Consider the following 27259-nt stretch of genomic DNA (forward strand, 5'->3'; position numbering starts at 1 on the left):
TTGATGTGGGGATGTGGTCTCTTTGTTGGAGTGTTTCATATTGTCTTGGAGCTGATCTCTGCTCCCTAACTTGACTTCTCCCATCATTTGCAGGTTCAGGGTTCAAGTCTCTCATTTGACATCTCCCATTATGCCTTGGTGCTGGGGTTTGGTCTGTCACTAGGTGTCTCTGATCTTTTGTGAGAGATGATCTCTGGTTTCTAATGTGGTATTCCCCATCACTACTGGGTTCTGGGACCAGGTTTCTCACTTTATATCTCTCATCATTCTTGGGTTCCTGGCTCTGGTCTCTCACTTGACTTGTTTCATCGTCTCTTGGTGTGGGGACCTGGTCTCTATGTTGGAATCCTTCATAATGTCTTGGAGCTGGACTTTGCTCTCTAACTTGGCTTCTCCCATCATCCCTTGGTGCTAGAGTTTTGTCTCTCACTTGGGGTCTCTCATCTTCTATTGGAGCTGATTGCTGATCCCTAACTTGGTTTCTCCCATCATTTGTGTTTTCTGGACCTAAGTCTCTCTCTTGTTTTTTCCCATTATTTCTAGGTTCTGAGCTCTGCTTCCTAACTTGGTGTCTTCCATCATTCCTAGCGTCTGGGCTCAGGTCTCTCACTTGGTGTTTCTCATCATTCTTTGTCACTAGGGTCTGAATCCTCACCTTGTATTTTTCATTTTCTTGTGATATTGGAATCTGATCAGTGACTCCCAGTCTCTCATCTTCTCTTGGAGATGGTCTCTGCCCTTTAGTTTGCTGTTTTCCATTATTTTGGATATCTGAGCTCAGCCCTCTCACTGGCTGTCTCCCTTTACCCATTAGTGTTGAGGTGTGAGCATTCATCTGTTGCGTCTCATCATCTCTCACCTCTGTCCTCTAATTTGTTGTGTTCCGCCACCTCTGGGTTGTGGACTTAGTTCTCTCACTGGGTATGCTCTCCCATCATTTCTTGGTGCTGTGGTCTGATCATTAACCTCTTGTATCTCATGTCTTCTTGGTGAAGGTCTCTGTTCTCTAATCTGCATCCCACTGTTAATTAGTTCTGGGCTCTGGTTTCTTACTCGGTAACACTCACCAGCTTTTGGTGTTGGAGTTTGCTCCCTGCTTTGTTGCCTTGCATCATACTGGAATTCTGGCCTCTGGTCTCTCACTTTGTACCTTCCAGCATCCTTTGGTTTTGGAATCTGGTCTCTCGCTTGATGGCTCCCTTCATTTATTGGTGTTGTGCTCTGTTTTCCCACTTGGCTGTTCTCATCAACTCTTGGTTCCAGTGTCTGCACACCACCTTGTTGCCTTGACTGATATTGTGCTTCTGGTCTGTGGTCCTGCACTTGATGTCTCTCGCCATTGCTTGGAGTTGGAACTTGGTTTCTCACTTGTTGGATCGCAACATCCCGAGATACCAGGGTCTTGTCTTCTCTCACTTGATGTCTCCTAATATCCCCTGGTGCTGGGCTATGGATTCTTAGTTTATAATGATCATTAGCTCTGATTCTAGAACCTGTTCCCTACCAGGTTGTCTTGAATAATCTTGATGTTCGAGCCTCTCTTGAAGACTCCTGTAATCACTTTGTGTTGGGACTTGGTCTCTCCCATGGCATCTCCCAGAGTCCTGGGACTCTAGGTTTGGATCCCTCACTTCTTGTTGCCCATCATCATTTGCTATTGGGATTTGGTTTCTCACTTGGTGTTTCTGAACATCCTGGGAATCTTGCCTCTGATCTCTCACTTGAAGATTGCCTTCATTCCTTGGTGTTTGTATCTGGTTTCTCACTTGGTTTCTTATAACATCCCTGGTCTCAGGGCTTAGGTCTTTCACTTGGTATTGCTCAACACCCTGAGATTTGGGTCTCATATCTCTTACTTGGAGTCTCTCAACATCCTGGGATTCTACACTGTGGTTTCTTAATTGATGCCTCCCATCATGCCTTGGTATTGGGATCAAATCTCTCATTTGGAGTCTTTCATCATCCTGGGATTCAGGGCTCAGGTGTCTTGCCTCATGCCATGGAACATTCTGTGACTCTAGCCTATGATCTCTGCTTTGATGACTCCCATAATGTCTCAGTGTTATGATATCATTTCTCACTCGTTACCTCCCAACATCCTGAGATTCTAGGCTCTGCTCTCTCACTTGATTACTCATTATCTCTCAGTATTGGGATCTGTTCTTTCACTTGGTATCTCCCAACATCCTGGTATTTTAGGCTCTAGTTTCTTCCTTGATACCTCGTATCATCCCTTGGTATTTGGATTTGGTCTCTCACTTGATGTCTTCCAATTTCTTGTGGTTCAGGGCTCAGGTCTCTCATGTAGTGTCTTCTTACATACTGTCATTCTAGGATCTGGTCTCTCACTCCCTGACTCTCATCATCACTGGGTGTTGGGATGTGGTCTCTCACTTCACGTCTCTGAACATCCTGGAGCTCTTGGCTCTGGTCTCTCCCTTGGAATTTTTCTTCCTGCAATTGCCTGTCTTCTAGCCCTGTTGCTTGTTGTCCCTGAATTTCGGGTCTTCTGTCTCTTTCCATTAATTCAGGACAGAGAAGAGGTTTTATGCAAGCATATTAGGCTTTCATCACTCCAAATATGAGCAAAATGAATTCACTGAAATCAACTGTTTTGTCACCATCTTGATCAGCTGTTGGAGGATTTTTTCTGTTGTCTCAGAATTATTTGTTTTCTGTGAGAAAGAAAATCAAGAAAAGAAGTAGCATATCTGTCATTTGTTATTTTTTTTTCCTTATGTCTTCCTTGTTACCTATAAAATTTCTTAGGAGTTCTATTTTCTAGAAAAAAGTTCTATTTTCTATTTCATTTTGTTCTTCTTCTTCTTTTTATTTTTGGTGAGGAAGATTGGCCCTGAGCTAACACCTGTTGCCAATCCTCCTCTTTTTGCTTGAGGAAGATTGGCCGTGAGCTAACATCTATGCCAATCTTACTTTATTTTGCATGTGGTTCACTGCCACAACATGGCTTTTTTTGGTGAGTGGTGAAGGTCTGTGCCTAGGATCCGAACCCTCAAACCCAGGGCCACCAAAGCAGAGTATGCTGAACTTAACCACTATGCCACCGGGCTGGCCCCTTCATTTTGTTATTTTTGTTAGTTACCTCACTGGATAATATTTTCCATGGCAGTATTGTGTACAGTTTTATATTTTGAGGTCACAGTGAGTGAAATGCTAATTCTAACAAGTACTACCAAAATATAACGTTATTTCATTAAATATTTGTTAATCACCAACACCCCCTCTTTTCTCTAACTCTCATTGATGACCCTGTTTCATATTTCAAAAATAAAATAAACGCCACCAAAGTAGAACTCTTTCATCCATCTAAGCAAAGGAAAAAAACTCTTCATTGTTGTGTATTTTTTTTCCTAAGACAGTAGAGGGAGCTCACCTGTTTTAATCAAAGGCAAATCCATCTATTTGTGCTCTGGAATCCATTCCCTTTACTTTCTAAAAGACTGAACTGCTTCTGATAACCTTGCTTTCTCTTGACTTTTCAATGTTTTAGTCTTCTCTAGATCTTGTACTGTAACAATTTGCTTTATTACCTACCATATTTTAAAAATCTTCCTCTGCACCACATTCCTACATCTCTTTCTTTCTACCTACCACCCATTATCTCTTCTCACCATTTATCTCCAAGTTTCTTGAAAGAGTTATCTCAAATGTCTCCACTTCTTTACCCTTCATTCACATTTAATCCATGTCATTCTGGCATCCATATTTACCAACATATCAAGCGGCTTCCATAATGCCAAATAAAATGGACACTTCTCAAGCCTCATTTTATTTGAACTCTCAGCTTCAACTGACACAACTAAGTAATCCTTCCTTTGGAAACATTCTCTTCTCTTGGAGTCCATGACCATCCCACTCTTTTGTTTTCTTCCTATATCTCTGGCCCCCATTTTCCATTTTCTGTTCTCATTTCTCTTTTTATACCTGACCTTTAAATATTGGAATTGCTTAGGATTTAGTCTTGGGCACTCTTCCCACTCTATGTTTTTACCTTATCATCTATTCTTGTGGCTTCATACCGTCAATCAGAAGATGATAATCAAATTTTTGTCTTTAGGACAGATATCTCTTCTGAGCTCCATACCTATATATCCAACTGCTTTGGTGACATCTTCCCTGTGATATAACACAGGTATAAGAAATTCAACATGTGCAACTTTGAATTCTTGACTTTCCCCCATGCCTACTCCTCATAAAATCCTCTGCTCTCAGTAAATGGCACCACCATCCTTCCAATTTCTCAAGTCAGAAGCTTGGTAGCCATCTTTGATTCTTTCCTCTCATTTACCTTCTAATCCAGTCTACCATAAAGCCTTCACTTTCTACCTGCAAAGCATATTATCAATGCATCTATTTCTTTCCTTCCCCATTGCTTGGGCCCCAATCTAAGCTACTATCATCCTTCACCCTTACCAGTGTAGTCGCCTCCTGGTAGGTATTTTTCCTTCTTCTTTTGCACCCTTACAACCTATTTTCCACAGAAGTCAAGTGACTTAAAAAAAACCTGTAAGTTAGATCTCGTCATTCCTTGCTCAGAATTCTTTAATGGCTTCCTGTTATGTTTAGGGAAAAAAATCAAAATTCCTTAACATGGACTACAAAGCTCTTCCTGATTCAGTCGCTGCCTAGCTCACCACCTTCATCTTCTGCTGTTCTTCCTGTCCAGCCATACTGGCCTTCCTCTTGTTCCTTGAACGTATGAAGCTGTTTCCTGACTCAGGGAATTAATTCATACTCTTTTTTTTTCCTGGGATGTTCTTTGCCCAGCCAACTTCTACAGTCCTTCAAGTCTTGACCTAAATGTCACTTCCTCAAAGAACCTTCTCTGACTCCCCAATAGAACATAACATTTATCATTGTTTTTAATTATATATTTTTATTATTATTTGTTTATGGTCTGTAAGCTTTTTGAAGGCAGGAGCCATGTCTATTTTGCTTGCTCATCTTCCCCAGAGCCTAAAAAGATACCTGGCATATAATTGATGCTAAGTAAATATTGGTTGAATGAATCAATAAATGAATATGTGCCAGGAATTGTCCCACATGCTAGATATACAAAGGAAAACATAATGGTCACTGCCTTTACAGACAAGTAAACGGGCAATTATTACATATTGTCATAAGTGCCACTGGGGTGAAATGAGAGCCCGTAAGACAAACACCTAAACCAGATCACTTAGGCTGAAGTTAGGTAATACATTGTAGGTGGTGGTGATATGAGGGGCAAGAATTGAGGCAGGGAGACCAATTACGAGGCTATTGCAATAATCCAGGTAGAGACTCTAGTGGCCTGGACCACTGTAGGGGCAGTGGTTAAGGAAAGGAGGTCTGGGAGATATTTATTTAGAAGTCAGAATAAGCAGGACTTGGTGATTTGAATTAGATGTGATGGGTAAGAGAGAGGGAGATGTCAAGGCTGGTGTCCAGGTTCTTGGATTAGACAAATGAGTAGGTGATATTGCTATATTTGCTGAGATATAGAAAGTAGAAGAACAAGATTTAAGGGGGGAGTTTTGCAAAGGTTGAGTTTGAGACGCTTGTGCAATATCCAAGGGGGATGTTCAAAGTGTCTGAAGCTCAGGAGAGAGATAGGGACTGATGAAATGATTCAAAGATTCAGCATACAGAGAATGATTGAAGTAAAGCGAGTTAGTGGAATTATAAGGGAGAATGAATACAGTGAGAAGAAAATCCCAGAGAATGTCCACCCTCAAGTGATGGACAGAGAAAGAGGAACTTTAAATAACCCTAAGGAGAAATGGCTAGAGAGGTAGGAGGAAAACCAGGAGAGGGTAGTGCCACTGGAGCCAAGAAAACAGTCCCAAGTAACAGAGTAATTGGGCAAGGAGAGTGATTGTCTTTCTTGCCTCCAGAGCATTTCCAAACTCTTGTTGGAGAAGTTTCTTAAGTTCTCTCTTGTTCAGCCTCTGACAGTCTCCGTCATTCTTTGAATAAGAGTGGAAAAGATCAATGATACTAACGATGCTCCTCAGAAGACAGTGAGGCATCTTGTTTTGCCAACTGGCGTGTGCCTGAAATGTGACAAAGAATACCCAAGTTGTTTCGTATTCCTGAATTGCTATGACCTCTTCTTTCTCTGTGTCTTGGAGGCAGATTACAGTGTAAAGATGTGGCCTATTTGTAATGCTATATGTCTGGTTGGCTTTGGAAATTTGTGAAATTTGGCATTTGTAGTTCATCTTTCGTTTCCAATGATAACGCTCTTAGTAGAATCTCAAAAAGGAAGAGAGCAGAAACTGAACTATAGAGCCCCTTGGCTCTGTAGCCATCAATGCACCACAATGAAGTCATCTGGAATGAAGATAGTATGGCATCTCCTTCCATGTCTAAATTGTCCCCTGTGGATAGTGCTGATGGGAAGGGTCCAGAGGGCTGTCTACACTGCACTGCCTGGCCCAGGAACTAAAAAGCGGGTCTAGAGAATTATCTGCATTAAATTATCTTTTTATTTGTGCTTACCCCTCTTAATTATACATGTCACATTGTATATTAATTGCTTGCTTCTTATCTGGCTTCTTTAGCGATTGTTCTGTGAGGGCCAGGACCATATCATATCTGTTATACATTTATCCTATATTCTATATTCTAGAATACAGTAGAGTTCAATAAATGTTTGATAATTGGAGACATGAACAGATGAATGATTCCTAGTTTGAATGATTTGTTGGATTAGCTCTGTGGTTCCCAAACCTTGCTGTACTTTAGAATCATTCGAGAGACCTACAGAGAAATAAAGACTACAGTCCCCACCTCCAGAAGTAGTGATTCAGTAGGTCTGTGGTAGAACCTTGGACTCTGCATTTCAAAAGCTCCTGGCTGATTCTGAGGCAGCTTCAAGAACCACTGGCCACCTGACCTCTGAGGTCCTTTTCAGCTGGAAGATTCTGTGATGGCAATAGCAATGAATTAACCGATTCAGCAAGCATTATTAACTATTTCTTTTGTGCCAGTGCTGTGGGGTGTTCTAGGAATGGGAGATAAATAACAAACAGTTCCTTTCTTCAAGGAACTCAAAGCCTGGAAGAGGAGATATAGAGTTATCTCTGTCCATCCAATAATGGATGAGCAGCAGCAGTTGAGACTAAAACAGGAACTGTTCTTCAGATATGGCACTTATTGAAGATGATGGAGGAGTATTCTGAAAATATTAGCTTTTGGTTGATTAGCTCATTCTAATAAGAACAAATCATTGTTGGGAATGTCATAAAATTCTCCAGAAAGGCAAAATTACAACAGCACAGTCTGTGTAAGTCTATGTAGGAGTACCAAGAAAGGGAAACATGTATAAAGACAGAAATAGAATTTTTTCTTGAAGGACCCACCTAGGTTGCCAAGAGAAATGAAGGACTCAGACCAAGAGCTCACGGAATACTGAGTTTGGGGATCCTGGTGCTTATATAGGGGTTTTTAATTCTATCCTTGAGCAAGCATCTTTTGCAGACAACGTCCTTGGTGTATAATGGACTGATTCATTGCCAACCAAACCCCATTCCACCAGTTTCTTCTCCAGCAGGCTTTTAATCTCAGCATTTCCTTGAATACCATGCTGATTTTGTATTCTCTCTCTGTCTACACTTGGCGCTTGAGGGACAGCTACGTCTCACACCAACTGTAAGGCTGTAGCATCCCAGAGTGTGTTGACAGTATGCTGAAGTGCTCTCAAGAAAAATCTCATGAACTAAGAGTGGCCTCATATCCTGAAAGTAAAATATGTTGCTTCTTATTCTGAGCCATTTCAGTCCCAAACAGGTCTCTTTCACATCTTGTAATTGTGCATTTGGCTGGGCTGTGTTGAGGCTGAAGTGTCCAGTTACATTCAATGCTTGCTCTCATAGGATGATGAACACAACTATGGGTCTGTCCTAACTCCCTTCCGACCTGTTCCCCGTGCGGGTGGCTCTGCTCCTCCTGACCCCTCTTCCTGTGTCCATCTGCTGTCCGAGCACGAGGTGCTCGCACTACGTTAGAGATAATGGTTTTCTTTTTCAGTGATCATGGCAGCAAAACGTTCTACCCAGAAGAGAATCTGGAGGCTGCAGAGTTGGTGGTCGGTTGAAATTTCATTGCTTTTATAGAATTTTGCCAGCCTGGGACCCTTTCTATTTGGTTCTATTCACATCAACTATCATGAGCTTAGAAGGAAGGTTTTCTTGTTATTATTAAAAACCATTTTCAATGTCACCTGCTTACAAATTGTTCCTTAGTTTCTAAAGAAATTGTGCGTAGGTGCATGCACTCTCACAGAATCTTTTATGACAATAAAAATAATTTTGTAGACTTCTCTTATAGATAGCTAGTCCTGTAATCTTGTTAATGGCTACGTGGTAAACTGTCAGAGAAGCCTCTAATAGCCTTGTGGATGTGACAAACATAAGATGTACAAAATCAGTTAAAGTGAATACCAGTGGATTTGTTTTCTGGGGAGCGTGATAGTTCCTCTTTTCCTATTTACGTGGATTTTGAGAATAGCTCCATGAGGAGACATTTTCATCTCTGTTTCATGGAAGGTAATGCTGAGGCCACAAGCGGTTGTTGTTTTCCTAAAGTAACCTACTGAATCGCAGGCCTGGATCCCAAATCTTTTTTTTTTTTTTTTTTTAAAGATGGGCACCTGAGCTAACAACTGTTGCCAATCTGTTTTTTTTTTTTTTTTTTTTATGCTTTGTCTCCCCAAATCTCCCCCGGTACATAGTTGTATATCTTAGTTGCAGGTCCTTCTAGCTGTGGCATGTGGGATGCCACCTCAACGCGGCTTGATGAGTGGTGCCATGTCCGTGCCCAGGATCCGAACCAGTGAAACCCTGGGCTGCCACAGCGGAGCACATGAACTTAACCACTCAGCCACGGGGCCGGCCCCCCAAATCTTTTTACCTCTAATTTTGTTTGTTTGTTTTTAAGTCTCTTACATGACTTTCAAGATTGTGTGTAATAAAGACATCTGGAGTTTTTTCCCAAAGTCTGCAACAAAAATATGAAATGTCAATTCTACTCAGTTTCTCTCCTCGATATGCCCTTGGACCTGGGCAATTTATTTCAGGGAATGCCCAAATATATTATTTATTAAAGAAAGCAAAGCAAAACACAGACAACTTTTGTAAGGAAGTATTCCGGATCTTTGCCTCAATAATATTTCATTATCTTTGAATTTGTGTAGGAAACTCTTTCCTCCCATATTCACAGGGCTCCCATGCATGGTCTGAAATGTTTTCTGGCTCCTGAAGGAGGAAGAGGGAGGCCTGGCTTCCCAGCTCTCATGCCACCCAACCCCTGTCACCCCAGAGGAGCTGGATGCCCTGTGTTGCCTGAAGGGCCAGGGCCTGATGAATGGGCTCGTGTGGCCATTAGTTGCTATTGTTGCGGAGATTAATAACACTAATACAAATAATTATAATTCTTGTTTTGAAAAACCTTTCTTTTGAGTGGAATTGTCCTTGTGTAAATGTCTTCCCGCCCTCTTGGTAAATCAATCTTGGGCAGCCAGACCTGCTGGTTTGGGTTTTGCGTGTGGTCACGGGGCTGCTGTTGCTGATGCTTGTGTTCTCTGACTTTCTCTTTTGCGTTTGGCCCATTTAATTCCTGGGGTCTTCTGGCTTTTCTCCTCTTCTCTTTCTCCTTTTCTTTCTTTCTTTTTTTTTTTTTTTTTTGAGGAAGTTTAGCCCTGAGCTAACTGCTGCCAATCCTCCTCTTTTTGCTGAGGAAGACTGGCCCTGAGCTAACACCTGTGCCCATCTTCCACTACTTTATACATGGGACGCCTGCCACAGCATGGGGTGCCAAGCAGTGCCATGTCCGCACCCGGGATCCGAGCTGGCGAACCCCGGGCTGCCAAAGCGGTATGTGCGCACTTAACCGCTGCGCCACTGGGCCGGCCCTCTTTCTCTTTTTCTAGTTGCCTTTTTTCTACTGTCCTTTGGTCTGCCCTTCCTTTCAACGTTTCACTCTCTATCCGTTTCTCATTGCCCTTTCTTTCTGTGCCTTTTCCTACCTTCTGTCCCGTCCACCTCCCCATTCCCATTGCATTAATTCTGGGGTTCTGAAATCTCCATTCATTTTGGTCTTTTCTTTCATCTTCTTGATAAAAAATTTATTATTTTCTGTCAGGGAAAAACAAAATCAAAGCACATTGAAAACTGATATGTCCAGTTCTTGCTCTCAGGAGGGAAAGTGACATTTACTGAGTGCCCGCTCTGCTGGCCCCGGGAGCTAGAGAGCCTGCTACGGTCAGGCAGCAGGGAGGCTGGGCTTCACCCCATGGCTGTCTGTTTCAGGCCAGGGCCTGTGCTTTTTCCACTATGCCACCCACACTGCCTCTCTGAAGAGGATACTTTCTGACCCAGAGTCCATGGCCAAATGGTGTAAGAATGACTGCTGCTGTGACCACCTTCTGATGATGTGGCCGTGGCCCCTTGGCAAGGAGGTCTGTCTGTGGCGCTACCTGGGAGAAGCTCTCTGGAGTGTCCACAGTCATGGTACAGGTGAGAGGAGACTACCAGGCCATTTCAAGGTGTCAAGTGCCCTGTAGGAGGAGCTTGGTGATCGGAGCAGTCACTGCTAGGTATGGCTACCCCAGTGCTCATTCCGACTCTGCCTGCTGTGTGACCTCAGACAACTCACGAAATTTCTCTGAGCCTCAGTAGCAAGATCAGGTGGTCATCACATCCTGGATGTGTCACTAGGATACTGTGCGGCTCAAGGAAACACTGTACTGTGGTGTGTTCTAAGCTCATCTGAGGCAAAGCTCTGTACAAATCTCAGTTATTGCGTGTATTATGAGGTTCAGTGCGATTAAACGGGAAGCATTTGTTCCATCTGAATGAGGCTCCTTTAAATACACTTGGGCCAGTAATTACAGAAATTTAAGACTCCCCCAAACATGCCCACAATTAGGAAGGGGTGTAACTGAATGAATTGGGGCACGAGGTGGACTCTGAGATCCTTGCTGTGTTCTTGCTCAGCTTGGTTAAGCTTTTCTTGATGAGAAAATGGAAAAAAAAAGACAACTCTTGTCCTTTGTGTCTTTCTTGGAAGAAGATAATAAACTCAGTGACCAAAGAATAGTGATATTTAACTGACTTATATATCAGGATCTATTTCTGAAACTCTGATTGTTAAGGATTTTAAATAAGACCCAAATCAGAATGGGGTATGATTTTCTTTCTCATGACTCAAAAATATCAATGTAAATGTAGATCTCAAAGTAATTTCTATGTATACACAAATAATGTATAAATTCTTGATTTTTGCAAAAATTAAAACATTACAGGTAAAATCTAAGACTTCTTTGACTAGCACCATCACTCCTGCTCACCTCTCTCTCTTCTCAAGAGTAACAACCATTATCAATTGGGTGTTTTTCTTTCAGATCTTTTCTTTGCCTTTTCATTTTTAGGGTAGAGAAAACCAAGAAGGATGTGTATACGGGTCTCCACATATTTCCCCCTATGGTTTAGCCTAGTCTCCGTAGCCAGATTGTATGCTTCCTGGATCAGAAACCACATATTTCACTTGATCTGACCCCACCCCACTGCCAAGCCTGGCATAGAATTGTTGGGGGGGAGGGGGAATGCTGAGGAAGAGTTAACAAAAAACTTGTTTGAGAGAAATGCTTGTATAACATTTTATTCAAGTAGAGTTATTAACAAGGCTAGGGAGAGTTCCAGATTCTGTGTTTCAAAACCACCCCACCTCACCCAGTGCAAACCAGAACATTCTCTTACGGATTTTTGATAATACCTGGAGCTTTAAGCTTGATCCAAAGGGATTAACGTATATTTAGACTCTTTTCAAAGAACTGATACACTGCTGATGAAAGAGTCTCCCTGTTGTCTCTTCATCTGCCTCATGCCTCTGGGGCGTTCTCCTCACATTCTGCTTTCCCTGAGGCAAATGTGGAAGAAGACTCTCATTCTTCATTTTTGTTGAGACCCCTTCAGGGGTAGACGTATCTAGTCAGCCAACCTCGGTGTTGGCTCTGAACCCTTCCTCAGTTTCTCCTTCAGTGGTTTATAGAGGGCAGGAAAAAATGTTTGTGACGTTTCCTGGAGGTTTCTGAAACCACCTTGAAGTTCTCGTGAGCTCTTACTTCTCCTTCAGGCAACATGTGTCCCCAGACACATATGGAAGAATTGCATCTTTTCATCAGATTTTCTTTCTCTTTCTTTTCCTCTTTCTTGAAAATGATGCCTGGGCTTGGGCCTATATTTGGTCCTGGCGGAAAGGACAGTGCTGGGGTTGCTATTTCTGCCCGAGTGTTTTCTGAAAAGCCCCTGAGAAATAGGTTTATGGCTGGTTTTTGAGACTCCACAACAGGCCCTTCCTCATCGTTCAGGCTTCTCTCCTGTTTGCCCACATCTGGAATCTGAGGGACTTCGTACTCTAGGCTCGCTGGGCACCGTACTCTTCCTGTGCTCTTCCCTGCCTCCGAGCCTCTTCGTGGTGTTCCCTTCGGCTTTAGAGAAACCAGCCGAATTTGCTCCTAGCTGAACCCCATCTTCTCCTAGGAGTCTTCCCTGGTGATTTGATTGAGTTTGTACTGCCTCTGGCCTCATCTTCCCAGTTACTGCTCACTCTGTTCTCACCACAAGGCCCTCTTGTTTTTCCTTGAACGTGCTGGGCATGCCCATCTCAGGGCCTTAGCGCATGCTGTTTCCTCTGCAGTAGAATGCTCTTCCCCTAGAAACCAGCACATGGCTCCTTTCTTCACCTCCTGCAGGTTTCTGCTCCTGTCATCTGACCTCACTCTCTTAAAGGGCAACGTGCTCACTTTCCCTGCCTCGCTCTCTATTCCCCTCCCTCTGCCTCTCACTCTCCCTAACATTGCTCCCATCTGACATATTGTATAGTTGCTTATTTGTTTATTTTCCATTTTCCCCACTAGAATGTTTGCTCCAGGAGGGCAGGCACTTGGTCTGTTTTGTTCACGGCTCTATTTCCAACAGCTAGAAAATGCCTTCCAGGTAGTAGGCTTGCAGCAAATATTTGTTGAATGAACGAATCAGTGACTCTAACTACCATAACCTTGTCCTTTTTAATAGTTTCTACAGTGGGTTGTCTGTGCCATGTCCAGCCAGGCCTGTACCAAGGTGCTTGGCAAGAGTTGAACGATGGTGCCTTATTTGAGCCTTCGCCACTTAACTGCATATTCTCCAGTTGTTTCATGAGTACCTCTCATCTCTTCAATTATATTGTAAGCTACTGGGGTGTAGAGATCAAATTTTATTCTTCTTCTTAATGACTTGACACTTGAAATGGCGTTGGATTCCATTAGTAAGTATTTATTTGTTTATCCATACCCTATCATGTTCCATAAAAAGATTAAAGATTGTTAATGATGGAGCCACAGTGTGTGGTCAATAACTGCTTATTGACAGGCTGATCAGTGATGAAACTTCTGGTGGGGTCAGACTGACCCTAAGGACAGAATGAATTTGGCTGTTGGGAGCTGCATTTGGGTCCTTTCTGTGAAATTCAGAGTTCTGCTTACAGGGGTGTGACATCTCTGATTGATGTCTCAATGTCCTTGGATCTTCCTTCCTCCATCCTAATCTAGATTCTGATAAACATATTCCTATCATTGAGAGGTTGTAAAATTGGAGACATAATCCCTGTATATAAACCAAAGTATGTCTTTATTCAGTATTTATACAGTAATCTTTGAGAGAGAGAAGACTTGATTTTTCCCTTTTTAATGTAATTTACTTATAGCGTCTTCAGATAGATTTGAAGCTGCTTACAATAAAATACATAAACAATAAACTAAAAAAGTTACAAAAAGAAAATTGGAACTAGGAAAAAGGAGAATTCAAATATAACAACCATAAGGGTCAACATAATCGCTGTTATTACACTTCACACTTTCTGACAGCAGTTCCCAAAAGAAAACCAGCAGCTATATGGCCTTCATGATTGGAAAGGAAAAGAGCTGTCATTTTTTTTGTGAGAAAAGAAAGCATTTCGTAGAATTGAATTCTTAAAGGACTATCTCCTGTGGGGCTTTATAAAGGTGACACCTCATGATGAAGTGGACAAAATTCTCAACAGTGTTTTGACGGCAAAGCAGTGATGATTTTCATGTCCATTTCTTGTAGTTTGGACAAAAATTGAGGATGTGAATGGGGAGCTGTTATTTAATGGGTATAACAAAATTGGGTATGTGACTTTAAAACTCAGTGAAGGTAATTCTGAAGCATAGATGAATGTTATCCCTTTAGATGGCCTTCTTGTGATTTAGTGCAGGCCAGGGAGAGAATTTAGGCTATTTGAGGAGTGGGGATTTATGGGTCATACACAGTCATTCATAAGCGCCACTCTTCCGGCAGGAGTGTCAGGTTGTCCTTCTAAGAAGTTGGGGCTCCCTCAGCACTGTGGAGGATGGTGGATTTTCATACTATACAAACCAGATGAGCAGGTGGCAGGCGGGTGACATAATGCAAACTGAGATGCCAGAGCAGTCTTCTCACGTGGCTAAAAGACTGCACATCTCTGCACGGAGGTGGGCCACAAGGGCCACCTTTCTCTTAATTGGTAGAATCCTTGACTTACCGCATTCTGTGTGTGATCAGTGTCAGGAATGACTGAAAGCAGCATGCACTTTTGCGTGGATCAGTGGGGCAAGTAGAACAGGTTTTGGACTTAACTATGAGGTGATTCTGATTGGCTTTGGGAAACTGGCGTCCACCTGTCCTATTTGAAGGCTTTGATCAGGGCCACTGTTCAGCGCACCCGCACCTTCAATGGACTCGTCAAAATCCCAGCAGCACTAGGTGCAGGCGCTGACTCAGCAGGGTGTCTCCTGGGGGAGCTGGGCTGGAAGGACACGGTGGGATTTGTGCAGCTGTTTTCTTTAGATTACTCTGTCTTTTGGTTTGTGTCCTGTTTCGATTTATGGACCCAGCACCTGAATGCTCTCCCAGGGAATCTGATAATGAAGTAAGTTGATGTATCCTGTGCCCAAAGAGCCAGAATTAGAGATCTAGAAGGAGCTGAGGTTGGGACTTGGGAAGCCTGTGGACTAGTCCTGGCTCTGGCCCTCAGGAGCTGTTGAACAAGTGGCATCTGTTGACTGTTATCAGGAGTAGAAGTTCAAACACTTCTGCCCACTGCATTTTGGTATCAGAGTCACCAAGGAAAGCACAGTGCAGTCAAACACTGGATGGAATGACACTTTACTCACATAGAAAAAGGAGGATAAGATCAGCTTCAGTAGTGGGCATTGGTCCCCCATGGCCAGTGGGTCCCTCCTGGCAGCCCACATAGGGTCATTGACCTGAATACACATGTCTTATGCCACAGAATGAAGGACCGTGTCCTTTCCCCACAGGGGACAGATACAGTCATGTGCCACATAATGACATTTCTGTCAACAACAGACCACATATACAACAGTGGTCCCATAAGATTAGTACCATATAGCCTAGGTGTGTAGTAGGCTATACCGTCTAGGTTTGCATACACTCTGTGATGTTTTTATGACAAAATTACCTAACTATGCATTTCTCAGAACTTGTCCTGTTGTTGAGCGATGCATGACTGAATAGCAGTGGGATTGGCCAGGTGCCATATGCTACACATGCTTAAGCAGAACAAAGGAGCACTCACTGAGTCTGAAACAGGGAAAGATATTCCCACACAGGATGATAATCCAGTACAGGCTGGGTGGCCTTTATCTCTTGGTAGGGAAAGTGTTTCAGGCCTAAGGTTCTTTCCTCTGTGGCTGAGTGGAGGTTGAAAGACTGCATGTGCAAGACTATCTTTCCCAGCAGAGGCTAAATGATTTGGGGCAAGTCTCTTCCCTTCTTTGTGTCTCATTCAGCCTTCTGCAGATTGTGAGCTGACCTCCTCTTCTGAAGTTCAGGAATCCCTAGAAAGGGGTTCCTAACCCATGTCCAAGACTAGTTTGTGAACTTCCTGAGATTTTGTGCAACATGTTTAATGGATGCACTAGCAGGAGCACAGAGAGGTTAAGGGACTTGCCCAAGGACACACTGTAAGTGAGCTGTAGATCTAGGATAGATTGTAACCAGGGCAAATTTCCCAGCTCATGATCTTAACCACTACTGCATTCTGCCTTTATTCCTCATTTCCTCCCTTCTTAGATACTTCTCTCCTGGAATTTTGAGGAAGAAATGTGAATTTTTATTCACTATTACCATAATACCTAGTAGCAGTAGAGATGGTATAGATGGTATAGACATGCCTTCAAGTGCTTCATGGGGCATTGATCTCCAAGGGCCGATCCTCCCAACCTTGCTGTCCTTGGATTCAGTAATCAATCATGAAGACATGTCACTTTCTCAGAGAGGTCTTCTATGACCCCTCAATTTAAATTGTCTCATTTTTTTCCTCACAGCAGTTTGTAATGATGTATTGTTTTTGTGTTAATGTTTTAAATGACTCTCTTCCTCCATCAGACTGTATGCTCTCTGAGGTCAAGAATTCTCTGTTTGAGTCATCACTATATTCCGTGTATACATGGTTTAGTGGGTGATCAGTTGTTCAGTTAATAGATGAGTAAGTGCCTGCCATGGATCTGGGGCTACTCTAGGTCCAATGGTAAATTGTAAACACATAGGTGCTGAGCACTTGCTAACGCCAGGGAGTTTTCTGGGCACTTTCATGTATATTATTCCATTTATTTCTTTTAAACAGACTTTCTTATTGGTATAACTTCCAAATCATAAGTGTACAATCTGGTGAATGATCACAAAGTAGACACTCCTGTATAACCACCACCCAAATCAAGAGAACGTTAACGCGTGCCCCAGAGTCCCTTCTGGCCCGTATCCTACCCTTTCTTCCTCTCTAGTGGTACCACTAGTATTTTTCTGTTTGAACTTTATGTGAATGCAATCATTTAGTATGAATTCTGTCTTGTGTGGCTTTATTTTGCCCAACATCATGCTTATGAAGTTCTTCTCCATTCTCTTGTGTGGCTGTAGTTCTTTTTGTCTCATTGCTATATAATAGCCCATTATATGCAGATAGTACAAATTATTGGTTCATTCTCAATTGGTGGACCTTTGAATTATCTTCTCTCTGGATGCCTCTATCTATTTTTGAACCTGTCTTTTGGTGCATTTCTCTTGGCTCATATACCTGGAGTGGAAGTATTTGGTTATAGCGTTAGCATCTGTTCAGCTTTGGTAGATGTTGCCCTACGTTCTCCAAAACGATTATTCTATCGATTTATGCTCGTGCTCCCAGTGCGAGAGGTCTACTTGCTTTACCTCGTTGCACACACTTGATATTATCCCTTTCTAATTTCAGACATTTGGTAGGTATGAGTGATTCTCACAGTGGTTTAATTTGCATTTACCTAATATCTAATGAGATTGAGTACCTTTTTATTGGCTTTTTTGATATCCTCTTTTCTAAAGTGTCTGTTCATGTCTTTTTTTTTAATTTTTATTTTTTTAGCAATTAGGCTGTCTTTGTACATGCTAGATAGCAGCTCTAGTTTTTCTATTCTTCACAATAGCCCTGTGAGTTATTACAATGACATTTTATGCAGGCAGATGCTGAGGTCAGCGAGGTGAAGTAACTTGCTCAAGGACATGTGGAGTGTTAGAATATAAGAAAAATCCTTTCTCTCCAGTGGCTTATAATCTATTTAGTTGGGAAAATAACACTTAGAGAACAATTAGTGAGTAATACTAGGTAGTGAGTATTAACATATTAATCTGGGTGGTGCAGGCTGTGAATGATGCAGTAGTTAAAGGATCAGTGTGAGCTTCCTGGCAGAGGTAGGATTCAGTCTAGGACTTTAAGGACAGGTATAATGGAGGGAGTTGAAAGGAAATGGAAATGCATTTCAGGAAGGTGATCCGCAAGTGCAGAGGCATGGAGATGGAAGCAATAATATGACAACACCCTGCCTTTGAATACTTCCTTGTGGTATTTTGTAGTCATCTTATTCAGGACTGTATCCTTCAGGAGGGCAGGAACCATGCCTGTCCCATTGCCCAGGGCATGTCCAGTGCCCACCATAGTGCCTGGCACGTATGAGTGCTTAATAAATATGTTTAAATAAAATGATTGAAGGAATTCAGTCCCAACAATGTTTCTGTCATCTTAGTAGAGTAGGATTTAAATGATCAAGGTAAGGGTTAAAAGACCATTAGATGACCAACCTGATGGCCTCAGCAAGATTTCTGCAGAAACTAGTGGTAAGTTGTAATTAGAGGTATAGATTATAGAGAGTTTGATCAGTTTAGACTTGATGTGGTTACGTAGGAGAGTGTAAGGTGTCACCGAGAGGTCTTGAACAGAGAGATGAGAAGATGAGAGCAATATTTTGCAAAATTCATGAGTGATTAAATGAGGAATGGACTGGAAACAGGGGAACCAGCTGAGAGGCTGTTGCAATGATATCGATATTCATTTATTTATTCAATAAGCATTTCTTGAAATCATAGTATACATCTGATGTTAAGCTCTATGCTAATGAAGGATAGCGAGATGTATAAGTTGTGAATCTTGCCATCAAGGAACCTATGGTCTGAGAGGAGGGCTAAAATAAGCACAGAAATAAATATAATTCAAGAGAGAAAGTTTAAAAAAGACTTGTAAAGACTTTGGAGTTTGTCCATTTTACCGTAGACATCAGAACAGGTGAAGTAGTGTTAAGGAGTGTTCTGCAGCAGCACTCCTGCCTGCCTCTGCCTTCCTACTCCCTTGCCTCTCTCTATCACACTCCTTGTTTTATTACCAGGAATTATCTTGTTTATTTATTGTTGCACTTGTTTGTCGTTTGTCCCTATCCTCCATCATCAGAATACAAGCTCCAAGAGGAAGAATACTTATTTGTTTTGTTACTGCTGTGTCCCTAATGCCTCATGCAGTATTTGGAACTACTATGGACTTTTCAATAAAAATTTTGGAATGAATTAATGAAGTGGCATGGGAGTTGGATCCCATAGGGAGGTAAGATTTGGACATTCAGTAAAAGGGGAGGGAGAGACAGTATTTTTGGTGGAGGGTACATGAAGTCCTATAGGAAGTAGAGAACGAAAGATGGATCTGGAAAATGGGTTTAAGGAAGACTCTATTGAGATACTATGGTGGATTAGGTATGGAGAATAAAAGAGACAAGGCAAATATAACTGCAAAGTATGTGCCTTCGAAGCCTGATAGAATGGGGAGAAAGAATGATAGCAGAAGGGAAACTGAGAAGACAAGCCAGTTTATCAGGGAGTGGTTGGCCATCTCAGGCGTGATATGTTATGAGCATTTGCATGCACTGGATTGAAGTGCGTGGTCAAGTCTGAACAAGGTGAATTGAGGCTCATCAGTGTAGAAGAGATAGTGGTGACTTGGGCCAAGGATGGGTTCTCAGAGGGAGAAAGTCTAGAAAAAGAAGAGCCCTTGGAAAGAGCCCACATCTTGGGAACTGGTGACAAGAATCCATGAGAGAGTTGGGAAGGACCAGTAAAGTGAGCATTTCAGGATAGGCAGTCATCAGTGTCAACTGTCACAAAGAGTTCTAAAGACATGGAAGTTAGAGTCTTCAGGCTTGTCAGATGGAGGGCAATGTCACCTTCAAAGGAAGAATTTTTGTAGGATGGTGGCAAAAATAATTGAATGGAAGACAGAAAGAAGGAGAGAAAAATTGAATGGTTGCTAGGATGTGAAGAGAACATTTAAAAACCATTGTTATAATTTTTTAATTTTATCAATTAAGAAAATAAATAAAATATGCTCAGTACAGAAAAAGTTGAAAATATAGAAATCTAGAAAGAAGAAAAAAAAAGTCACTTATAATTCTATCATCAAGAGATCAACATTGTAGATTCTTAGATGTAGTTCCTCTCTATAAATACATATATTTAATTTTTTTGAATATAGTTGATATCATGCTGTAAATACAGAATGATGTCATGCTTTTCCACATAAGAAGTTCTCCATATGATTGTAGATGCTTCATAAATACATATTTTAGAAACTATATAGTAACCACCAAGGAGACACTTGATAATTTTCATAACTTACTCCCCTATTATTAGAAATCTGATTTTCTCTACTTTTTATTATTATAAATAATGGTGCTGTGAACATCTTTGTGAAGAAATTCTTTTTCTATTTTAGATTATTTCTTGAGGATAGAGTTAAAGGTTATTAATTAGTTACTAAAAATAGCATTTATTGTTTTCTGATTACAAATATATCACATTTTCATTATAGAAAATTTAGAAAATATCAAAACAAACAGTAAATGTCACTTACAGTTGCCCTATCTAGAGATAACTACTGTTGAGATTTTGGTCTCAGACTCTGTCTATTTATCCATTTATTAATCTTTAAATGGGATCATACCATTTTATAATCATTCAAAGCTTAGTATCTTATGAAGCCTTCCTCATTTAATTAAATAGACTCCTACCTCATAATTTCCAATGTTTTTTGGCATTCCAAAGCATCTAGTAACCATGATTTAGTTAATTCTTCCCATAACGATAGACATTTAGGTTATTTCTGGTTTTTGCTGTCTTTAATATGCTATTACTAACATCTTTGTAGAAGAATCTTTACACACATCTCTGATTATTTCCTTATAATGCTATCTGAGAATTATTTTTTTTGCTGAGGAAGATTAGCCCTGAGCTAACATCTGTGCCAGTCTTCCTCTATTTTTTATATGTGGATCATCGCCACATTATGGCTAACAAGTGGTGTTGGTCCACACCCATGATCTGAACCTGTGAACCTGGGCCACAGAAGTGGAATGCACTGAAATTAACCACTAGGCCATGGGGCTGGCCCTCTGAGAAATATTTTAAATGTTTTTATGCATATTATTGAATTGACTTCCAGGAAGTTTGCCCTCATTTAATATGTCTATCAGCTGTATTTTAGGGTTCCTGTCCCCCTTCCTCCAATCTCACTGTATGGTTATTAACAACAGAGAAATAACCTTTACTAATTTGATAAGTGAAAAAATTATTTGTAATTTGCATTTTTTTGAAGTCTAGTGAGGATTTCATGTATTTATTAGCCATCTGTATAGCTTCTTTTGTGAATTTGTTATTCATGATCTTTGCCATTTTTATGATCCCTGATATGTATTGCCAAGTTGCTTGCCAAAAGGGACTGCTAGTTTATGCTCTAGTATATATTTTTCTTTTTTGTGAATTGTCTCATGTTTCTTGCTCATTTAAGAGAATATTTTTTAGGTAGGGATATGCATTTATCTTTGAAAGTAGAATGAAAAGGGCTGAAAATATTGGAGGGGGAGGAAATATAGGAGAATTTTAGATTCTGGAAGAGGTGTGAGTTGAAGTGGAAGAAAATTGAACCTCGAAGGCAGAATGCAATGAAATATGTGATATTTTGGCTTCAGGAAATGTTATGCGATAACTATTTCATTCCTTTCCTGGGTCATTACTAAGCTCTCCGAGCAACATTCTTTAATTATGGTCTTTTGAAAAAACACAAATCACTAAGATTGTTTTTGTTTCTTTTGTTTTTGAGGAAGATTAGCCCTGAGCTAACATCTGCTGCCAGTCCTCCTCTTTTTGCTGAGGAAGGCTGTCCCTGAGCTAGCATCCGTGCCCATCTTCCTCTAATTTATACGTGGGATGCCTACCACAGCATGGCTTGACAAGCGGTGCCATGTCTGCACCTGGGATCCGAACCTGCAAACCCTGGGCCGCTGAAGCAGGACGTGCGCATTTAACCGCTGTGCCACCAGGCCGGCCCCTGTTTTTGTTTCTGATTGATGTCTCCAAGGCTAGATGGAGAATGAAGAAAAAAACGAACCAGCAAAAGAGAGATATTGATCATCAGGTTATTTAATTATCAATTTTAATACAACGTCCTCAGCAAACCATATAGGTAAACATTTCGTCGACTTGGTGGATGGGTGGTTAGAAGAGCTTATTATGGAATCAGACATACTTTAGATTTGTGTTCTTACTCGCCTTCATAATTATTCTGATTGCTTATTTGAGCCAGAAACTATGAAAGGGCTGTGTGAGGAGTGGGATTTAATAAAAGTTTGTTGAATGAATAAATGTATGAATGAATCCTTGGCATAGATTTAGTTGCACCTGGGAATGGGCAGAGTCATGAATTCCTAGAAAGTTTTGCTAGAAATTCATAATTATTTTAAGTTATGGTAATATCTGAAGTTATTTTAAGGGATAAAATTTTAGAGTAAACTTGAAATCTGTGTAGGGAATGTCATGAAGCATAATAATCTCCATCTGTCAATCAATGATATTTTATGATTATAAGGGAATATTGTGCGGTCTTGTACTTCCTATTGCCACACTTTAAAAAGCCAATGAATCACTTGAAGAAATTAGCATCTGCTAAAGATATGGAAGGGATTTTTCTGTTTTCAGTGACAGATCAATTGTGATAAATGGTCTCATGAGAAAGTCCATTTCAGCACTTGGAAGTAGAATCATATGACAGAACTTTTACTGGTTGTATTTGTTTGGTGTGATATTTCTTTGGTGGTAGCTCCTACTGATGAATACTTTATTATTTGCTCTTATAGAAATGTAGGAAAGGAATTTAGAGGACTATTAATCTGTCTCTGAATGTGTGCGTGTGTGTTGAGGGTGACTGGGAGGGAAGAAGTCTGTGGCATGTCGAGATGTATGAAGTTCTTGGAGCTTCTGGGATAATGATTACGATTCATTGCTTTGTGGTGCTCTCACCCCTTTGTGATCCTGGTTCCTCTCTCTGAGGGTGGCCCTGCTTATCTTCCAAGGCCTGGGGAGCTGATGTTTGCTGTACATCAGTAGGATCCTCATCAGGCAGAAATTCCCTGGTGTACTGCTGTGATGCTTGGCTGTCACTGGTGAGGGATGCACTCGACTGGTCATGGCAGAGTTCAATGCCCTGGCTCAATGCCCTGGCTGTCTGAGTTTGATTTTGATGCTCCTCTTGGGTTATGTCTGTTTGCTGCGTTATCTTCTCCTGCAGGTACTCATACAGTGGACTGGAATAGACTGCACCCCTCTCCACAGAACAGGGCTCTTGGTCCCTCTGTGTCCTCTCTTCAAGGCCTGACTGGGGGACTGAAGAATCATGTCCTTTCTTGGCTGGATTTGGTTGGTCATTACCTTCACCTGCCAGCTCTTGGGGGCTTTCATCGTCTTCCTCCAATGTTGCAGTTTCCTCAAGGTGTGTCTTGGGGGAGGCTGAATTGTCCTCATCTGGACTTTTTACTGAAGCCTCATGAGTCCCTGGTACTCCACCTTCCTCTTCTTTGGTACTTGGGCCCTGGAACTTTTGCTCTTTTCTACTGTCTTCCTTTGTAGGGAGCTGTGTTATGGAAAGCTGGTCAGTGAAGTCTGCATCCAGGGCACCTGGGATCTGTGTCTCCAGGGACTTCCTGTTTTCATGTCCTGCTGTGGACTCCTGTGCCTCTGGGTGTCCACTGGGCTCCACAGTGGGGCCTGGGCTTTTGGTCCCTGAGCCCTGACTCTTGTGCTCTTCTCTGGCAGGCTGTTCCCCTTCCTTGGTGAGCTGGTCATCCTCTCCTCTCACTGCCAGCACCACTGCCTCCTGAGCTCTGTTTTTCTCACCTGGTGCTACCCGTTTCTGGTTATCTGGGTTATCATTGTGACTTTCTTGCATGGACTCTCTGAGTGGGTCTACTTGACTCTGCGAATTCCCTTGCACAGGTAGGTCACTTGTCTCTGAGCTGTTGTCACCATCCTCTGGAGTCAGGCTGTTGGGGGTTTTGGAAGACCCCTCATCATTCTGTGTGACTGTTGGTTCAGGACCCTCCCTATGGTAACCATCATCCTCTTCAATGAGCTTGTCATGAGTCTTGGTGACCCCCTTATTTTCTTCTCCAGAATGGTTCTCAAGTGATGCCAACTCCTGTGTTCTTTCTCTCACTCCTGGTGTCCCTTCTGCTGCAGGGGCATTTTTGCTGCTTACAAGTGATTCTGTTGTGCCTTCCTCAGCATGTCTTGCCTCTTCTCCTGGGGTGATTGCTCCTTCAATTTCAGGATGATTCTGATCTACTCCTTCTGAGCTTAACTCTCGTGTCTTAGAAACTTCTTCAGCATCCCTTGCTTTCGATGATGCCTGGAGTTCCTGATACTTCCCATCCTGTTTTTGGTCTTCCAGGACTGGTAACTGAGATTTTCTCTCACTTTCTTTCTGCCCTGCTGACCCATGGGCCTCAGAACCTCTCCCCTCTTTCCATTCAGCTCTAACATTGGGTGTTTCTGAAACATTTCTGCTATCACCCTGGACTGGCAGGTCCTTTTTTTCATATTCTTTTTCCTGTGATGGTGGTTCCTGGGTCTCAGGTGTTCTACCATCATCCTCAGGTTCAAGTGCATTCTTTGTCTCAGGTGGTGTCCTGTCAGCATCCTTTCCTGGTTCTTGAGTCTCAGCTGTTCTACTATCATCCTCAGGATCAGTTGATTTCTGTGTCTGAAATGGTTCCCAGGCAGCAGCTTGTTCTGGCAGGTCAGCATGCTCTGAACTGGGCTCATCTTTTCCTTCTAGTGGAAGTTCTTGTGCTTTAGAGTGTTCCTTAACACCCTTTTCTGCTGCAGCTTCCTGATCTTCAGATGGCCTCTGTGTTGTCTCTTTTGGTGGAGAACTTTGGGTCCCCAACTTCCCTTTATGTTCTCCAAATTGCTCTCTTGTCTTAGTGCCACTTTGCTCCCTGGCTGGTTTATCTCCCTCCCTTGGAATCTCCTTATCCTGTCCCTCCCCCTTTGTGGGACTGCTGATCAGTTCTGATCCTACCATTGGCTTATTTGTCTCAAGTTGGGCCCCACTGTCTCCTGTTGCTGGTACATCTTGGGCCACTTCCTGGCTCTGTTCAACTCCTTCCAGATGTTGGTTCTCAGGATCACTGTGCCCAAATTCTTCTATAGGCAGTTTGTGAGTCTGAGTGTCTCCCTGTGGGTCTATCCTGTTATGTCCAACTGCTCCCCTTTCGTTAAGGCTGAGCTGAGCTGATGATGCTATTCCTGAAGGAAACAGCACTTTGTCTTGAGTTGGTGGAGTTTCCTCTGTCCACTGGCCAGTTTCACTGGTTGCCTGAAGATCCATACTATCTGGCTTTTCCTCTGGTTTAGACACTTGTCTTGGTTCTGAATTTAGTAATGATTGTATATCAAGATAACAGAATTTCAACAAGTTGAAGATTGCAAGAACAAATTCATCAAAACTGATGGTGCCATCACTGTCAATATCCAGAAGATTCAAATTTCTCTGCACAGCATGAATGGCACGTGGCTGCATGAAAACACAGTGAGAAATCAGCCTATTTATATGTGGTCAGGTGCCCTCAGTGTCTGTATGTCTCCCTAGAATCCTCTTTTTTTAACCCTGTTCCTTAGGGACTGGTGAAATTTCCCCAAACAATAAAAAAATTGATTGATTCTGGATGCCATTTTGCATCATGGCTAAGAAGGAGCATTTAGATGTGAGTTGCATTTAGATGTATATTGGCTCGTGACTCCTCTCAGAAGCCTACTTTGCTGAAGCAATAGTTGCAGTGAGGAAAACTTCATTTTTCCCTATAGGATTTGCTAAGCAATTGCACAAAGTAGCGAGCTAAGACTGAGAAAAGTTGTTGAAAAGTTAGTGAGTGTTAAGAGCTGGTAGCCAAGTGGAAAATGAGCAGAAATTCACTTAATGCCCATCTTCCTTGGATTAAGGAGAAAGAGCAAGTGGAGAAGATTTCCACAGCTCTGTGGGCACCTCACCTGAAGAATGTCCCCAAACTCGCCCTGGATGAGCCGTCTTAGCTCTCTGCAGGTCAGTGTTGCCTCGTCACCATCCTCCCTTGCGTACTTGTGGAATGTCTCAGTTACGCAGAGGACATCTCTCAGGAGTCGAGGCATCTTTAGGAACTCAGGAGACTGTAAGAAAGAACAAACAAAGCTCGTTTTCTGGGACGGGTGCTTCAGGAAGGAGATACCAAGATCGTCCTTCTTTGTCCCTCCTCCAGTTCCACTGGCGTCATCTGCCGTATTCTGCATCTTAAAATATTGTATCTGAACTTTAGGGGTGATTTAGTTTTGTACCAGATAATGTGGTGAGACCAGATCTAGCACAGGTAGGTATTAGAAGAGACACTTCACTCACCCCACCCTACAGAAAACGCGACACTCGTGTGTTCAGAGAAAGCATTATTGCAAAAGAGGGTGGGCAAAGAACTCAACGTTAAGTATTGAAATGTACAAATGATGTCAACAGAGTGCGACCAATCCTTCCAACCTCATCTGAGAGTGTCCACCTGTTTTCTTCCTACCTTGGCTCAGTCTAGCTCCTCTGCTTAAGAAAGTGTAACTTTTAAAGTTAGTAAAGCTTCTAGAGGAAAGAGAAGTAATGGCAAGAAATCAACTCCTATGTGTGCAGGCTGAAGCAACACGTTTTTGCCAAGAAGACATGGCTCAGTGAACTCACTGGTAAAACAAAGAGTCCTGACCCTTCATTCATTACCCATCGTTTAAATGACCCTATTATTTTCCATTTTAATACAGGTCTGAGGCCCATGTCTTGTTAAGTAGTATTCGTGCCTATGTCATACAAACAGTTTATATTTTTTGCAAAAGAAAATGATCAAAGAAGTTCCATAAGTAAGAAATGCATTTGGGTGGCTGGAGCTCCCAGTTTAGTATCATTAATAGTGGTCGACTTAGAGTGTGTTTCCTCTGAAATCCTTACATGGTCTCACATATAAGCAGAGCAGTGGCTGAGATCCTAAGTATGCTCACGCAGATAGTCTATGAGACTTACCTTGTTCCCGAGTGAGAGCAAGTGGACTGTGCAGCAGCGGGCCGTGAGCTGACAGCAGGCGCTGAAACCTTTTATCGACTCCCTAATTGCACAGTTAGGAAGGAGACACCCTCCGGGTCCAACGCCTACAAACCCAGGCTCCCCTCCCTCTCTCCTGTCTGCTTGCCTTATTTCTATTTCCTTCTTTGGGCAGCTTAGGTTAAGTCTTGGCTTCAAACTCATCCAAAGGAAGGGGAAGGAGTATCTGGTTTCATTTACTGACTTTTGCAGGTTATAGTTTTGAGGGATCTTTGGGGTGGTGTTGGCTTTTTTTTTTTTTTTAACCTAAGGACACAATTACATTTCTGTTTGACAAATCATAGAGCTGGCAGGGACTTCAGAAGTCATCTGATTCCTCTCTCTGCCCACAGGATGGACTGTATTTGACCCAGCTCGGACAGATGGGTGTCAATCATGTGTTTAAAAATAGAGGCCCCATTTAGCCATGTGACAA

At 42.1% G+C, this 27259-nt stretch overlaps 1 protein-coding gene across 1 annotated transcript; it reads right to left on the bottom strand.

Moving 5' to 3' along the window:
* Positions 1–21513: 21513 nt before the first annotated feature.
* Positions 21514–27001, bottom strand: TCHHL1 (trichohyalin like 1). The gene is made up of 3 exons (XM_014868217.3): positions 26767–27001; positions 25731–25886; positions 21514–25257 (listed from the first exon to the last, which is right to left on the bottom strand). Exons 1-3 carry the CDS (start codon positions 26986–26988, stop codon positions 22681–22683), a joined length of 2955 nt encoding a protein of 984 aa, XP_014723703.3. The 5' UTR covers positions 26989–27001; the 3' UTR covers positions 21514–22680.
* Positions 27002–27259: the final 258 nt, after the last annotated feature.

The sequence above is a fragment of the Equus asinus genome, chromosome 25, assembly GCF_041296235.1.
Source record: "Equus asinus isolate D_3611 breed Donkey chromosome 25, EquAss-T2T_v2, whole genome shotgun sequence".
Taxonomy (NCBI): domain Eukaryota; kingdom Metazoa; phylum Chordata; class Mammalia; order Perissodactyla; family Equidae; genus Equus; species Equus asinus.